This window comes from Pogona vitticeps, chromosome 4 (assembly GCF_051106095.1).
Source record: "Pogona vitticeps strain Pit_001003342236 chromosome 4, PviZW2.1, whole genome shotgun sequence".
Classification (NCBI taxonomy): domain Eukaryota; kingdom Metazoa; phylum Chordata; class Lepidosauria; order Squamata; family Agamidae; genus Pogona; species Pogona vitticeps.
Genome location: NC_135786.1, coordinates 103,102,798 through 103,120,431, shown reverse-complemented (window position 1 = coordinate 103,120,431; position 17,634 = coordinate 103,102,798). Strand labels below are relative to the sequence as shown.

At 40.0% G+C, this 17,634-nt stretch overlaps 1 protein-coding gene across 15 annotated transcripts in view; it reads left to right on the top strand.

The window, feature by feature from the left end:
• PTPRC (protein tyrosine phosphatase receptor type C) overlaps window positions 1–17,634 on the top strand; it is a 108,237-nt gene that overhangs the window by 72,037 nt on the left and 18,566 nt on the right. For all 15 annotated transcript variants that reach the window (XM_072998066.2, XM_020784651.3, XM_020784650.3 and 12 more), the window contains 10 exons: window positions 1,382–1,534; window positions 5,533–5,732; window positions 8,115–8,175; window positions 8,320–8,428; window positions 12,851–12,885; window positions 13,951–14,060; window positions 14,713–14,803; window positions 14,944–15,020; window positions 15,970–16,006; window positions 16,894–16,991. In XM_072998066.2, coding sequence (XP_072854167.2) covers window positions 1,382–1,534; window positions 5,533–5,732; window positions 8,115–8,175; window positions 8,320–8,428; window positions 12,851–12,885; window positions 13,951–14,060; window positions 14,713–14,803; window positions 14,944–15,020; window positions 15,970–16,006; window positions 16,894–16,991 — 971 coding nt within the window. The remainder of the gene's footprint in view (window positions 1–1,381; window positions 1,535–5,532; window positions 5,733–8,114; window positions 8,176–8,319; window positions 8,429–12,850; window positions 12,886–13,950; window positions 14,061–14,712; window positions 14,804–14,943; window positions 15,021–15,969; window positions 16,007–16,893; window positions 16,992–17,634) is intronic.

The window sequence follows — 17,634 nt, the reverse complement described above, 5'->3', positions numbered from 1 at the left end:
CTTTTACCTCTGCTGAGTTACCTACATCAAAGGAAAACTGTTGTGGAGTCAAAATTATATCACCACAAGGCATGTTTTGCCTCAAGAAGTTAAAATCCCTGAACTCTTCAAGGATGTCCACTAGCAAAGCAACAGAGAACTATCTCCATTGTTTTTCTGGTTGCTCTTTTGTACAGCTGCCTAAATTTGTATATTTTATATATTATATTGTTCTGTTTTATCTATGTAAGCCGCCCCGAGTAGACATGGTCTAGAGGGGCGGGGTAAAAATCAAATAAATAAATAAATAAATAAATAAATAAATAAATAAATAAATAAATAAATAAATAGTTCAGCAACAAGCCATTCTTTACTGAGGGCATGATCACACAGAACTTTATGCTAGATTGACATGGACTTCTCGGAAGTGCAACTTTGCATTTAAACTGCTATCACCGTTTGTGCTTAAATGCTTAATTTTTCCTGGGAAGGTGTTCCATGTATCCCCACATCATACACCTCCCTATCCCTCACCTTCTTCTGCCATGATCACCACCCTCATATCCAACCTCTTTTTTCCGAAACATTTTTAGTAAATGAAATAGTACTGAACTGACAAGTCACAGTAAGTATTTGAATTAGTGCTCTATCAGTTTAGCACTCTACTGCTAAACTAGGGAAAACATTTTAAAAATACAATTTACAAATTGCATTGCACTTGTAGTGTTTACCAATGAATGCAGAAGGCGGATGAAAGGAGTAATGTTCATGCCCCCTCTATGCCCTGCTCTGCGCGTTGTCAATGATGTCATCTGGACATGCCCAGAATTGCCCTAATTGACTCGGAAAGTTACACAAACCATGCTGGCCAAACTAAATGCACTGCATGTTCACACCAAAAGACTAGATCTATTCACGATTAATGCTGACATTGTGTAGTGCTTGGAATAGATATTGAAAGGAACAGTGGGAAATGCAAGACAGTCAGTGAGACAAATACACATCTAGGTGTTCCCTGAGCTGGAAGTAAAAAGCAGTCCTGAACCAACTCCATATGATCTAACCAAAGTGCTATCTTCCAAGCCCTAAATGGTTTAGCTTATCTGAAAGAGTACTCTAGTTTTGTTTCAAGTTTATTGTGAATAACCTGTGCCATGGCACTGCAACAGGGCCTTAGCACATGACTTAACCTGTCTCTTAGACTGAAGCCTTCTCTCTTTGACCCATTATATGTAATGGAGGGTCAGCCTCTACTGGAACAGCCACATCCCCTAATCTCATTTATCACTGCCCTGGATATTTTTGATGTGACACTTAAGAGTTATGAAACACTCAGATATTTGATGATATTAAGTTGTGTCCATTTTATTTCCCTTTTTTTAAAAAAAATCTGTATGAAAAGAATCTGTTTCCAGTGGAAATTATTCCTTAGTGGTGCCTTATCTGGAGCCTTACACAATGTATACAGTCAACGTATCAGCGTACACAGTCACACAGAGTAAGAAAAATCTTTCGGGGGAAATAGACAGTAAGGATGTTCGCACTAAGGCAGCACGTAAGTTACATTATGCTAATATTGTACTCACTTTAAAATTAATCATCCTTTCCCTATTTGATAAGGTGCTGTATATATTTGTATACTATATGAAGTCTATTCTGCATATGAATTGTTCCACACAACATTATGTGTGTATAATAGAGAGTGTTCATTCTTATAGTTCATGTGTGGCTTTATAGGTCTTGGTGTTGCCACTAATAGTAGCCTAGGCAAACAATATTAGGACTATCATTTTTTGTTAGAGATTCTGTTACTTTCAGGTGCACATATTAGGACCGGGAGCTGCTTCAGCAAGAGTTGGTCTTATATATCTGGAGCTCTGTGTAGGATACCAGTTTTGTGGGAAAGATTGGGGTTTGCTGCTGCTCCTGTTGTAAAGCCATTTACAAAATTGCAGCCACTGTACAGTATATGAGGGGCACAGGAATTTGACTCTGGTGTGGTGTGGTCCGTCGAAAAAACATTCCGTAAGCCATTTATGACAGGAAGGGGAGGTAAAAAAAACAAAGTTGTAACTTTTAGATGGGTTCTTAAATCAGTATCTTAATTGGCAGTGCTTAGAGACAGTGTGGACTTGTTTTGTACCAGATTTCAAGAAGGTTGGGTAAGTAGTTTTCAAGATCTAATTTCTGATTTTAAAAGCATTCCTATCTCCCCCATTAATATATCATTTTTAAGCTTGGTGTGAGTTCTGCAGTATTTTTTCAAATGCCTACCACTGCCTCCTTAAACATGGTTCCCATTATAAAGTTTTTTTAAAAAAATTGAATTTGATTCATCCTGACATTTAGAAGATTTGGTACTTTGAAGATGGTTCTTTTACGTATGGAGATTTTCATACAGTTCTGGCTACACATGCTTACTGAAGAGTTCTGCGGCCATTGCACTAATTTCTTTATGCAATGGCTGCAGAAACGGGAAACGGATGAGTTCCCATTGAGGCGAATGAGGCTTTCTTCTGGGGAAGATGATGGATTGGGACTTCAGGTTTGCTGCAGGAATAAAGGTCTTTGAGCAAATAAAGAGATACAGAGAGTAGCCACTGGGTAGGCAGAACAAAAGAGCAGGAAAGGAGGCAAAAATATTGGGGGGGGGGAGCCAGAGTAGCCAGAGAGCCCACAAATGAGAGAGAGAAGCCACAGAGAAGCAAGAGATTGAGAGAGAGGCGCAAGAGAGAGAAAGAGAGAGAACTTCACAGGGAGGGGTAAAGAGAGAGAGAGAGAATGAGAGGACCCACCCTAGACTAAGTAGAGACAAGGGAGGGAGGGAGAGAAAAGCCATGGAGAGAGACACAAAAAGAGGGAAAGAAAGGATGCAAATAGAGAGAGAAGAGAGAAAATAAAGGCAGACGGGGCAAAAAGCCGTGGAGAGAAGGAAAGGCAAAGCCAGGTGTGTGTCACAAAGGAGTCACTGCCCTTTCACACAGAGAAGAGGATGATGGAACGTGAGAGAAGAAGGCTTGGCAAAGGAAATGAGAGAGGGAAAGAAAGAGGAAGATGAGGGGGGGGGAGGAAAATCTGATTTTCTCCTTTTGCCCAGCAAAGGATCACCCAATTGGAACGTGGTTTTGAATGACCTAAACAGCTGGCTGTTCACACTGGCATATAGATCAGTATATGGATCACTGTTGGTACAGTTTGGTTTGAACCAATTAACAGCATCCACACATTCTACTTATAAGGATCCATGCTTCCCCTTGAAGAGCTGTCCCCAGCACAGGGCGAGGGCATGCAATCTTTTTGGCATCACTCTTTGAGATGCAAAATAGCTTTTTGTTTAGCATTCGCAGATGGGGACTTTCACCAAAACTATACCGGGGTGGTGTTAACTGAGGAAACAACCCTTTGATGTAGTCGGTGAGTTGTGACATTAAAAGGGAGGGCAAGGAAACCCCCTCCTCTATTTTTGTCCTTCTTTTTAATTCTAACCAGTACTGTGAAATTCTAATACCAAGCTATGTTGATGCATTGCCATTTTGATATACCACTTAGTTTATTTAACAACAACAAAAATGATGTGACCCCAGCTCCCTGAATGCCAGCTGTGAGAAAAGACAGGGAAAGGGGTCCATGTCGACTCTATGGGCATCATCCCCAGAAGGCAGCACAGTCCAAGCGGAGCCTCAGTGTTTTCCCTTTGTACTGCAGCTATCCTTGGTTGTTATTGCTGCCTCCTTACTCACAAGTAAATCAGGCAAATGTCCTTGCAAGTAAACCAAGTGCACCTGTATGGACCTGTACCATGGGAGAAGAGGGTCCATAGCACAATCTCCAGTGTGGACACAAGGATCACGCATGTGAGAATCAAAAAGTGTCCAGAACTGGACATGGTACTCAAGATAAGTCTAATCAGTGCCAAATAGAAGGGAACGAGTGCTTCTTGTGATCTGGAGACCAGATTTCTATTAACACAGCCTAAAATATTTATTTATTTTATTTTATTTATATCCCGCCTATCTGGTTGGGTCAGGACCACTCTAGGCGGCTAAGGAAACAACCCTTTGATTTGCCTCCTTAGCAGTTTACCTCTAGACAAGAGATCATATTAGGACTTTGGTCTTACTGCAGGAATAAGTGTCATTGAACTTGCTTGAGCTTCCTTTTGAGTATGCTGCATGCCAATTGTGTATGGGACACATATTTCCAAGAGCCTTCTGCTCTTAGGTTGACAAAACATGAGTGCCAAAAACACTTCCGCTGCAATCTTGCATTAGCCTCCTGAGAAGGAAGCCCTGCTGAGGCTTATTTCCAGATATATGTATATGGTTCTGCAGCCTAGAGCTCCAAATCAACTTATTTATTTCAAAGTGCCAACACTGCAATTAAAACCCGAATACTGAGGTTTTAGTTTAGATAGAAACAACTGCTTCTGCACTGCAAGGGTTAAATGCTTGTTTTTTTTTTGTTTGTTTTTTTTAATGGGCGGTATTAATAAAGAAATATTTACTGGTCTTCCAATCCCCCATTGGGCTAGATTCGTAATGGTCGCCATTGCACCCCTCCACTGGACCACTGCACCAGCAGAGGGGCGTGTCAAAATCTGGGATTAGAGGATGGCTACTTATGGCTCGCGTGCCCGCAGAGAGGGCTCTGTGTGCCAGCTGTGGCACGCATGCCATAGATTCACCATCACTGCTCTAGGCTATTGCTTCTAGCCAAATACAACAACCCCTGGTAAATGTCCCCAGTTGCTCCCTCCATGACGCAGGCACTCAGTTGCAGGCGACAACTCAAGAGTTTATTAACAGCTTGTGTCGATTGGGAACAAACAAACAAAGGGACAATATAATGAAATGGGAGTCCCTATGTTAAAGTTGGGAAAGGAGACCGGCATTTCCTTTCTGTCAGACTGTTCGTGAGGTATGAAACCTTTCTTACTGAGCAGGTGAAGAACCCCTTGGAGGTGGTCTAAGCAGAGTTTCCCTCAGCATGGGTAGTATAGCCAAGGTGAGTCACCCCTAGAGGTTAGTCCCCATGTCTCCATTCCCTAACTCTACAAGAGGTACTATCACTATCATCCAAGGCAGTGTTACTGGTTGCTCCTTTCTCGCCATTCCCACACTCAAGAAATAATTGTGATAGCTGTTTTGTGTTTGGGTGAGAAGTGGTTTGCTCTCAAAGAAAAGAGTCAGGTTCTAGGATTTGTTATTGTTGTTTTGTGTCTCTTTGTGAATGGTAGTGAAGAGGTTCCTACAGGTGGAAGGAATGGGACTGGCAGCAGCAATGTTTTGGCTTTACATCATTCCCCCCCCCCCTCCTCATATGCGTCTCCCTAAGGCAGCCCCAGGATCAAGGGAGAACTTAGGGATCCCTGAAAGCTGGAGAGGAGGCTCTAGGGACTATTTATTTTCCAAAAAATGGCTGTGGTATGGGTTTGGCTGTAGCTGATAACATCATCCTCATTACACGACGTAAAGTTGCCCAAGACGTTTTCAGGCAACATAATGTTAGCCCTTATTCTTTTCTTCTGATGCAATCTATTTGGATTTTTCACAGAGCCAAAACCGGTGAAAGACCTCAAAGGAATCTTATCAGAGAAAGCGAACAATGATGTAAAAATTACCTGCAGAGAACCAGATCGGTTAAATGGTCCTAGCAAAAGGTTTATCTTGGAGTGGGATGGTGGCAAAATGAATGAAACCACATGTATCTTCAATGTGACAAATCTTCATTACTTAACAACATACAATTTCAAAGTAAGTGGCTTAGCTCTCCTTTTGCCACTAGAGGTCCTTTGTTTTTATCCTGAATTGAAAATCAGCTGTTCAAAACATGTTTATTCACTGTTTTATCGATGTTATGTCACCAGCTTAGTGAGAGAATGGGGATAAAAATAGTGTATACATCCATTCTGTAACTGCAAACCCATTGCTGTCAGAGTAGCTTATGTTACAAAAGGTGATGACATAGTGACCAGTGAAATACTTCATGTCACTTTGCACAGAATAGTTTCCCTTCAATGGAGAGTGGGTGACTATTGCCTTCCATTCTTCCTTACCACTTTCATTCAATGCAGATAAGACACCTTTGGAATGCCCACATCTTGAGAGCCCTTTTACACAGCAGAGATAAACAGGGACATGCCTCAGAGGACTCCTCCCCCCCCCCCCGCAGGACTCAGGGAGGCCCAGTGGCCTGTGAGAACAACTGTGTGTTTCCCTTTGCTTATTCTATCAGGCCACATCCTTACCAACTAACTGCTGTAGATCACAAACCTGCTAAGGCACCAGTGGTTTCCTGTTTTTTATCAGGAATCAAAAGGATGGAAGCTTATTAAGGTTTCTAGCTGGTGGAAAATTGCCAATTAGCAGTTGTTGCTTTTTAAGGAAAAGCAGAATGCCAATGTCTTCAGTAAATTAAAAAAAATCAAATGAAGAGGCTAGACAAAACCAGGATAAAGGTTGAAACGAGAAGCGACTAAAGCAGAGGAGATTTATGTCTGTTTTGATCGAAGAAGGAGGGGGTCTTCAAAATTGTTCTGTGTGGAAAGGTTTAATTGTGTGAAGATGATCAGAGAAAGTCCAATATGGTTTATTAGAATCTTTATCAGAAGCAATTGAGGTTACAACCCTTTGCCTGAGTGAACTGTCTCCCAAGAAGTATAGGGCTGAAGGGCCCTTGCATACTCAAATATGACCTTATATTTTCTCATGACAGATAGGGATGGTGGTATTTTCCTCTAGAACTCTCTCTAAGAAAGCTATACTCTTTTGTTAGGATTGGGGCTGCATTTCTCTCTCTCTGCCTTGCCAGACTGCTTATCTCCCACAAAAAAGGTAGAGGAGGACTATTATTGACTTAACATGCATACACTTTACTCAAGGCCCCTTTGGATGCCCCATTTCACATGTCATGGAAATTCCCCATTAGACATTTAGGACAATGGCCTTTTGTGTACCTGAGCTTTGCATTGATAAGTACTATATTGCAAGTAGGGGGTATTTGAGTCCGCCACACCTTTGTGAGCTGTTGCCCCTTCTCTGGCCTCAGGCAACCCCGATTTGTTGAAACACTCATGGGTGGAAATGGGCATGAACCATGGTTTGGCCCTGTTTGGTGAGGTGTTCCATGGGTGTCATGCACTTCTCTCTCCTGCCTTCTCCACATGATCACCTGCTCACAGGTAGCAACTCTTCCTTTTTCTTCTCCATGCGGGCCTCCATTTAGAGGATGAGGAAAGACAGGGAAGCCCACAGCGCTGATGGTGGGTGGATCATTGTGTGGAGAAAGCAGAGGAGGGAAGCATGCTGCTACCGGTGAGTGAGCGATCACAAGGGAAATTGGAGAGATAAATGCATGGTGCCTATGGAATACCTATATGAGCAATGCACTGAACTGGGCCACACTACCCAACCACAGTTCCTGCTCGTTTCTACTCATTGGCCTTTGTTATAGAGCTGTACATTGCTTAAAAGTGGAGGGTTGTTGATCCATAGTTGCTCCTTGTGAGAGTCAGTGTGGTGTAGTGGGTAGAGTGACACACTAGGACTATCCACTGCATAGTGTGGTGTAGTGGATAGAGGGACACACTAGGAACGAGGATTCAGGAGATCTCAAATCCCCACTTGGCCACAGAAACTCACTGTGGTATGACTGGTAGAACCACTTCTCAAATATCTCACACAGCTTGAAAACCCTATTAAGGTTGACTTAATTTGGATGCAGTTCGGTGGCACACAACAACAAGCTGCCCCTTGCTGACTAGCTCAGTAAGAGGGAGCACCCATCATTCATTTCTCTGATGTGCCTTGTGGGGGATGAGCCAGCCTATGCAGTCTTGGGCAAGGTGCATAGTTCAGTTCCTACCAATACACTTTTGAGTACTAGGAAACCCTGGAAAGTGTCTCCATAAGTCAGAAGTGACTTTGTGGCACATAATTATTAATTACTATTATTAGTTGCTCCTCCTGACGTCAAGATCAAAGGATATAATTGGTGTCTTTGGGTTTAATAGAAGACAATATTCTGAAAGATTTTTGAAGACTTTTAAACCTTGTTTTGTTATCTCTTGTATGTTATCTTTGATAACACTTTTTTTAAAAAAGCTTTAATTTATTGTTTTTTTCCCTATTTATAAGGTTATTTTTTTCAATGGAGAATATTATTCTGACCCTGAAGGTACAACAGTAAGCACCAGATGTAAGTTAAAATTTAAATCATTATTTTACATTTCCTGATTGCTTCAATTCCCATATTAAGACATAAAGCAGGAAAAAAAAAGACATTCCTTTGAAACTTGTGCTAATAGAGGCGTTTTACTCTCTTTTTTAAAATTTTAAACAGATAATGCTAAAGCTCTGATTGGATTTTTGATATTCCTCATTATTGTGACCTCTTTGGCCTTACTCCTTGTTCTGTACAAAATCTACACCATTAACAGAGAGAAATCAAGGTAAAATCCATTCTTTTTTCTTTCTGATGTGTGCAATACAGTGAGAAGTCTGCAAATTTTTCACATAGCAGGAATATTTAATTGAAATTAATTGAAGATATCTTATCCTCTCTCTCTCTTTCTTTCAGACACACACACACACACACACACACACTTACACACCCTACGGCTCCCTTTTGCCCTGGGAACCCTTGGGATGTGGGAGTGAGTTGGAGAGGTTTTCATAGCCAAAAACTGCCATCAGGATTGGGTTTGCCAAGAGGATTCCAGACATAGTCTTTAGTCTCTCTGAAACCATCGCAAAGAAGAGCAACATGTAAAATGAAGATATGACCTAAAATTAATTTTTTATTTATGATATTATCAGTAAAGTTGTCAGAGGTAGACTTGAAAGACTGGCAAAATATAATTAATACATTTTGTAATGGTGATAAAAAAAAGCAATGATTTATTTATTTATTTATTTATTTATTTATTTATTTATTTATTTATTTATTTAACTTATATGCCGCCCACTCTACCCAAAGGTCTCTGGGCAGCTTACAACAATTAAAATTCAACTAAAATACAATAAAAGATAAAAAGATTACTGTTGATGTTATTTCAATTAAAAGCCTTCTGGAACAGGAAGGTTTTGACCTGGTGCTGAAATGTCATCAACGTTGGCGCCAGACGAATTTCAGTCGGGAGGGCATTCCATAGTCTCGGGGCAGCTGCCGAAAAGGCCCTTTGTCTACAAGCCATCCCTCTTACCTCCTTGAGGGATGGCTCTTTCAAAAGGGCCCCCTGGCTAGATCTTAACTGCCGGGTAGGTTCATATGGAAGGAGGCGGTTCTTCAAATATCCAGGGCCCAAGCCGTTTAGGGCTTTATATGTCAAAACAAGCACTTTGAATTGGGCCCGTGCAGCAACTGGTAACCAAAGTAACTTAAACAGAATCGTCTTGATGTGATCTCTAGCGGCCTCACTACTCACCAGCCACGCAGCTCGATTCTGGACCAGTTGCAGTCGCCGGACCGTCTTCAAAGGCAGATCCATGTAGAGCGCATTGCAATAATCTATACGAGATGTTACCAGTTCATGTGTAACTATCATGAGACTCCACTCGCACAGGTAGAGCCGTCACTGGTACAATTTCCGCAGCTGAAGGAAGGCGCCCCTGACCACCGAGTCCACCTGGGCTTCCAGAGTTAGACTGGGGTCCAGGAGCACCCCCAGGCTGCGGACCCTGTCCCTTAGGGGGAGTGTAACCCCATTCAGAGCAGGGAAATGGCCCTCCAGCCTGTCCGGCGAAGCACCCACTAACAGCACTTCCATCTTCTCTGGATTGAGTTTCAATTTATTAACCCTCATCCAGTCCATTATCAGGTCCAGACACGAGTTCAGCACAGAAACCGCCTCACCTGGATTGGTGGAAAACGAGAGGTAGAGCTGAGTGTCGTCAGCATATTGCTGACTCCTCAGCCCAAACCTCCTGATGACCTCTCCCAGCGGTTTCATGTAGATTTCAAACAGCATGGGGGACAGTATCGAGCCCTGCCATTAGAGGAAATCCAGGCTTACCTAATATAAAATTGTATTATATAGCTGATCAAATCAGATTTATGGTGGCTATTTTAACTCAGTCTAATGAATCAATATGGCCAAAGTTAGAATTTCAGGAAGTTGGTAGTGACCTGGAAAATATTCTCTTTAAACAAAATTATATTAGTATTGTCAGGAAGACTGAAAATTCCTTTCTTAAGAACATGGTGCAAATATGGAAGAGATACAGAAAAATATTTGCCCATTAATACTGTATATCCATTATATTCACTAATAGAATTAGTGAGTTTTCCAGAGAATTTAAAAGGAGATTTAGAGAAGATGCTAAAGAAGAAAGAGGTTATTAGAATAAAAGATTAATGCTTAATAAAGAACAAATAAGAGAAGTGTTGGAATGGAAAATTTATCATGGTTTAATGTTATTCAGCTGGAATGTTGTAATACAGCATGGGTGGAAAGAAATGATAAATGTAGAGAGTTTACAAAATTTGAAGAATGGAAAAAGAAAACAGGAGCAAAAGAATGAAGGGGATGATACTTTTAATAAAATTTATAAAATATTAATAGAAGTAGAGGATCAACAAGAGGTTTTAAAGATGTTATGGGAAACTGATTTGGGAGTGGAAACAAATATGGAATAGTGGAAGAATATATTGAATAAAAAATCTTCAAATATACTGTATGTGTGTCAGAATAAAAGAAAAATTTTACAAATAGATCTGGAGATGGTACTTAACACTAGAGAAACTGAAATGCATGGTTAAAAATATTTTAAGATATGTTGGAGGTGTGATCAGGAAATAGGACTCTACTTTCATATGTGCTGGGAATGAGAATATATAATGATGTTTTAGTAGTTTTTAAAGAGATGAGTGAAATCCTAGTGTTCAATTTAGGACTATATCCCAAAATAACACTTTCATCTATATTTGAGAGGGAACAATTGAATTTAATAATGGAAAAATTGATTACAAATCTAGTAACAGTGGCTAAATTAATAATAGCAAAGAATTGGAAAGTTTAGTGCGATAAATCTGTGAAGATTTATCAGTCACCCAAGTGAGGTTATCTGGAAGTTGAGTCATGGCAAATGGAGTCCACCCCTTACAGCCACTAAACAGGAAAATGGCCAGGCACAGAAGGGGCAATGGTTCAGGACCACAATCAGCTTTGTTCCTTCATTTGAAGGACAAAAGACATCCATTTGATGCCCAAGATGTACTAATCTTGGACTGAGAAGATAGGTAATTTGAAAGAGGGGTCAGGGAGCTCATACATGTGCATATAGAAAATCCCTCACTCGACAGGGGTTGAAGCCTTAGATACAATGTCTCCTATTTATCATGCTGCCCTTTCATCCATCCCCATAAAGATCAGGACCACATACCAGAAAGACCACTGTTAATGACTGTTAACAACCCATGACAAATGGGTAGAGAAGGACTGCAGAAGTGGGATTATCCGTCACCCCCAGTCCTTTCTCTATCTAATGAGCCTATTCAGATCAGGGGGAAGTGAAACCAACCTGGAGGATATGTCGGGGGTTTCCTACCAACTCACCTCGGACTGAAGAAGCTATTTAGATGAGTAGTGAAACATATCAACCTAACAAGAAAGAAGTCTGGTTGCCATGACTCAACTTCCAGATTAAGTGCGATGAATTGGCATGTAATATTAAAGTAGGAAAAGGACTGCCAAGTGAGAAAATGCTTGGAGATATATGGGGAGAATTTACTGATTTCGTACTAACAAAGAGGAAGGGTTGTGTACCTTTGCAAGAGTCAGTGTACTTCTAGAAGGGGATTGGGGCTCCATAAAAGGAAGGAAATAGAATATCTTCATTGGTCCAGGTTGGGGAGGGAAGCACATTAAGTGTATGTGGTTTTTCTTTAGTGTTGTTTTTTGTGTAATTAAAAAAAATTAAAAGAAACCATTGCTCTTACAAAAAGGGAAAAGAAAGGAAAAAAAGAAAACAGCCTGCAGTTTGCACAGCTGAAACTAGCGACAAAATGCTTCACTGTGGATCGCTTCTGCTCAAAGTTCTAGTCAGTCAGCCCTTATTTCTGGAGATACTCGGTTGTGTCCCCTACTCCTCTGCTTCACCAACTGTCTCATATTTCTTCATGTTCCCTGGAGCACGCAGATACTTCCTTCTTCTTTTTCAAGTAGCCCTCTTCCAGTCTATATAGCTGTCTTGAGTAGCGTGAGTTTGCTGCCAGTCCACCCTTGACTAGGATAGAAACCCTCTCTTTAGCTTTGGTATTTTCTGCTCCTCACCACTCCTCACTGCTTCCCCCCATCACTGACCATTCTCTCCACCCAGTTCAGCATTTGTCCAGCTTTTCCCTCTGCTTATTCCCTTCTCCTCATCCCCTATGGTGGGGGTCTCTTTTTCAGAAGCCTTGCAGAGGAATTTTTTATTTTATTTATTTATTTTATTTATATCCCGCCTATCTGGTCGGGTCAGGACCACTCTAGGCGGAAGAACACCTTCCTTGAGCCCCTCGGGAGAACTAAATCGCCAGGTCTCCCACCAGCGTTGTTTCTCATGATTATGGAACATCTGGCATGTGGAGACTTAGGTTGATACAACAGACCACAGACATGTTTTAATTGATTAAAATTAATTAATCTATGAAAAGCGCAAAATAACCTTAAGATGCACACCTCCAGGGTCACGTAATAATCCAATGCCAAATTTTAGGTTCGTGGTTTCAGTTCTGGAGGCATGTTTGAAACAGCTACCCAGCCAGATATATCTTCGTGTTTATTATCATGATTGAAATAATTGAAAATGTGACCTAAAATTCCTTTATAGAGAGGCTTATATATTGCAGAGTAATTCTTAGGAATCATAATAGTTTATGCTTCTTGCAGAACTGAGGATGAAGTGGTGCATCTTGTTCAAAGAGGTAAATATTATCTTGCTGTTCTTTTGGCACTTATAATCAAGTGGATGGTGTTGTCTAGCTGAATCTCAGACCCATGCAGTCCCACCTTGCCTTGAAGCAGATGTGGCTGCTTCTTGTTATTGCTAAAATGCAGCACATTAACCTCTATGAATGCACAGAAATAGCAGATACTGTCTTGCACTTAGTCAGGCTAGAGGGCCATCCACTATATTGCCTACAGTGCTGAATGAATGTTGCATTTATTCAGCACTGTGGAATGAATGCAACAGGTCAGCAGGATGTCAGGATCTGAACGTCTGCATTTTAGTTCCATTTGTCTTGCACTGTTAAAAATCCCTGTCCCACTCAAGCATGTATCTATAAATCTGACAAATAAAGTAGCAGTGTCCATGAAAGTTTATGACAAAATAAAAGTTGTTATTTTTAAGCTACCACAAGACTTTTTGGTGCTTCTGCTGCCACAGGTTAATGGCTCTACCCTCGGGAAATGTAAATGGTGCTGCTTTTGCATGCAGTATATACATGACCGGTCTCCTCAAAAAGATATTTTCTCTCATTATACATTGCAGAACATATCGTGTGTGCCTCATACTCATTTTTTGGCAGGAAAAATGATGAGGCCAATGTTCTGTGCACTCTTGAATTTCTCCTCGAATGTTACACAGTGCACAGGGATTTGTGTAGCAGACACACAGAATTTACATTGCTCATGAGTTTATGTTGAGGGTCGTTTGTAGAAGAGAAACTAGAAAACTATGGCTTGAAATAGTAATTGTACGTGTTCTATAAATTTTAGGAGCTTTTTAGTTGCTTATCCTGATCACTATGAAGAGTTAAATTATATTTTTTGGAATAATGTATCACATTTTTTCAAGGGAAACATTTCATAGTGCTTTGCCAAAGCTTATACCATTTCATTCAAGCAGTAAAATTAGCGCAAACATTTTATGTAACTATGCAACAGATTAGCTTTAGTGTGCGTTTTAACATGTTCCACACACATTACCTTTATTACAAACAGATTATATCTCCATTTGTATGTGTGTGTTTGTCTACATTTTAAAGATGACGAAAAACAACTGATGAGTATAGAACCAATTCCTGCAGAACTCTTGTATGAAGCATATAAGAGGAAGATAGCAGATGAAGGAAGACTTTTCCTGGATGAATTTCAGGTTGGTCCTCTGTTGAAAAATGTGTATGTCAGAAATATAAGTATTGGTAATTGGTGGTTTCATTTAATGTGGGATCAAAAACAGCAACCATTTTTAGTCTGGGGCCAACATCCAGTTTGAGGAGGGTGACAGGAGCCACCATCAAACAGTGCTAAGGGGATAAGACTGAGCCCAAACCATAAGAGGCGTGACTTAACCATAAGACTTAATGACTAAACAACAAATAGTGAAGGCATTCCCTTCATAATAATTTCTGATGCTTTTCAGAAATCTGGTTCCAAATTTAGACCTGGCTCTATTTTTCTCTCTCACCTCTCACCCACCCACCCCCATGTTGGATTTTGCACTCTTACCCATTCCATATGCAGAATTGATGCTTTGTACAGCACCATACATCCAGATGATACCGTTTTCTTATATGATACTGGTTCACAATCATTCTGGGAGATTTTTAGTCCAATTTTAATACCTGTTTATTTAGAAGTAAAGTCTCAGTAGTTGTCCTAAGTGTGAAATGACTTGCAAGTTGCAGTCTTAAAACTGGAATCAGGAAATTGTTGTAAATATTAATCATTATTACAGAGCAGCATCCCTTAGACATCCTTATGTATTTAACAGAATGTGTTGTATTGAAGTCTTTTGTCCTTTATAGAGCATTCCCAGAGTTTTCAGTAAATTCTCTATAAAAGATGCCCGCAAATCTTACAACCAGAACAAAAACCGTTACGTCGATATCCTCCCTTGTAAGTATATGTTGTAAACCGAGTTTTTGTGTCATGTTTTTCTTAGTTTTCATACTTTCTTAAAACTATCCAAACTGAAGGTTTTGATTTAGCATTCATGGGTCCTGATTTCTCTCCCTCCCAACTATCTATATAAAAAGATGACTACAACCGTGTGGTGCTTTCTGGGATGGCCAACGATCCAGGATCTGACTACATCAATGCAAGCCACATTGACGTGAGTAGATTTTGTCAACAACATTCCTAAGGTCCAAATGAAAATGTTGCTCACAATCTTGTAATCCTTACACCTGCTAAAAGCCGATGCATAACACGGACCAGTTTGATGGAATCGTTAGAGTGGGAGTGGGCAACTTTAGGAGGTCTAAGAAACAATTTTCTGCCCCGTGATCCTGAAAACATTCCAGAACTAAAGAAGAAGGAAATTGAAAGACCACTTCAGTTTTGAGAAACTGTAATTTTTTGGTGTTAAATGTTGAGCATTAAGATATGACTTAATTGACTTTGCCTTTCACTGGCTCGGAGTCCTGGACTGCAACTTGGGAGATGTGTCTCATATCTGCACTGAGTCATAGCATTCAGTAGCTAACTTTGGGTGGATCTCTTTTTCTCTGCCTGACCAACCTCACCACGTGGTTGTGAAATTAAAGTGGATTGATGTACAGCCATCACAGGCCTCCTTGAGCAGCCTGTGATGAATATCCGAATATTATTACTAAATACTCTGAATATTATTACTAAATATATAGAGAAACGAGTCAAGCAAAAACAAAAGAAAAAGAAAAAATAAAGAAGACGAAAATGTTGTGCCAGCTAAAATAATGTACTGATTGGGATATTTTAATGTGAGCGTTCATTGACAAATCCACTTCCTCAGGTGTAAGAATGGGGCTACATGGCAAATATTTATAAATTCATACACGCATCCCGAAACAAAATGATTGTTTTTTTCAGGGCACAATTTGATGATAGTGCAGCATTTCACACCTGGCAATGGCCTTTAGGACCCCTGTTAATATTCAGCCCTCACCCCACCCCAGAGACATTGTTCTGTAAACAATGACAATAATTGGTGGCTGAATTAATCCTAGGCAATAGTTAAGAACCAGAAACTATATGCTTGAGCATTTAGTGGCAAAATAATAATCCATGACTTTCTATTACAGGGTTTCAAAGAACCAAGAAAATACATTGCTGCGCAAGGTTTGGTATTTTCTGCCTTTTCTCATTTTTTTTCTTTCATCTCCTTAAATCTTCCAGAAAAAATATAATTAATATTATATAATTGATTTGTCTGCATATGGAAAGAAATTAACAGTGACGGTGTCACACTGGTGTGGTAGAAGAAGACAGATGCCACAACTGGCAATATTTCTTCTTTATTTAAAAAAATATATATTGCTTGTATTGTCTTTTGGTTTCCTGTTCCACAGTCCCAAACTAGAGCTGTGTAAAATAATCGATATTTGATATACCCAAAGCTAGCTAACTTCCATTGATTTTTCCAGGGAGAGTCAAACAATTTTTTAATGTAGGCATGAAAATTGTTGTCCCGTTTTTGCACACGAGAATGAGATGCATCCACATTTTTAGTCTCACCCACAAGAAGGGAAGATGCTCACTGTTGGTTTCCATGAATGTTTCCATATTTGGAAGAATGGTTTTGCACATACTAGGCAGATGTGCAAAGTTTGATGCTCCCTTTCTGCATGAAGCAGAATTATGACACAGGTTGTCTTTCTGATCAGTCGACCAGCCATTCTGTGTTTGTGTATTTTTACGGGTCTATGCATTGTGCATGCGCACATACATTTAGGTTGATAAAGGAATAATACTGTACTTTTACAGAGAGAGTTTTGTACAAAACGTGGCAGTCTCAATGGGGGAGGGGAGAGCATTAGAGATTAGAAGTCTCCGGGGGAGATTCCTCAATAGCCTGTCTTGACATGTTCAGACAGCCTAGTCAAATGAGAAATTTTGTGATAATTCTTCACATCCCAATTTCTTGTTTATTGAATCAAAATCAATGGTGGCTAAAGGAAGTTGTTTTTGGCTGAAGTTTCAAGAAATGGAAATAATCTTTCTTCCAGGTCCCAAAGATGAGACAACTGATGATTTTTGGAGGATGATTTGGGAGCAGAAAGCAACAATTGTTGTCATGGTGACCCGCTGCGAGGAAGGAAATCGGGTAAAAGAGACAGCAGAGTATATTATTATCTAAATAAATAAAACAAGCATATATGTATAGAGTTATATATACGTACAATTCCTGTGGCAAATCATTCTGAAGGCAACATGCAATATAAGAAAAAAAAATACTAGTCTTTCTTGTTTGCTTGGACAAACGTAATTTGTCACAGATTTGGCGACAGGAAAAACGCAGAGTTATCGAAGACACAAGTTTCTTCTTTTTCAAGACGGTTATATTTACAGTATTTACAGGTATTTACAGGCAGGCATCACATCAGCATGTCAGGAACTCTTTACACAAACTGGCATAGCGGATAGCAGCAAATGGTGAAGAAAGAAGAGAATGATACACAGACACTGTTCACTTATATACATATACATGGCTTCTCTAGTCCAATCAGAAGACACATGACTTCATCTTCTGCACCTGGTGTCTTCCTATTTCGAGACATTGCATCATCTTCAGAGTGACTCAGCATACTCACATCTGTGCACAGTGGCAGCTCATTAATAATACATTTATTCAGGTTCAGGCCTACAAAATTTCTATATTCTGAAATTTATCCTATTGTATATCTTCAAATGAACTAAAGAAGAAGAAAGCAAAAGTTAGGCTCCTGTTATAGTTGTTGTTAATTGAG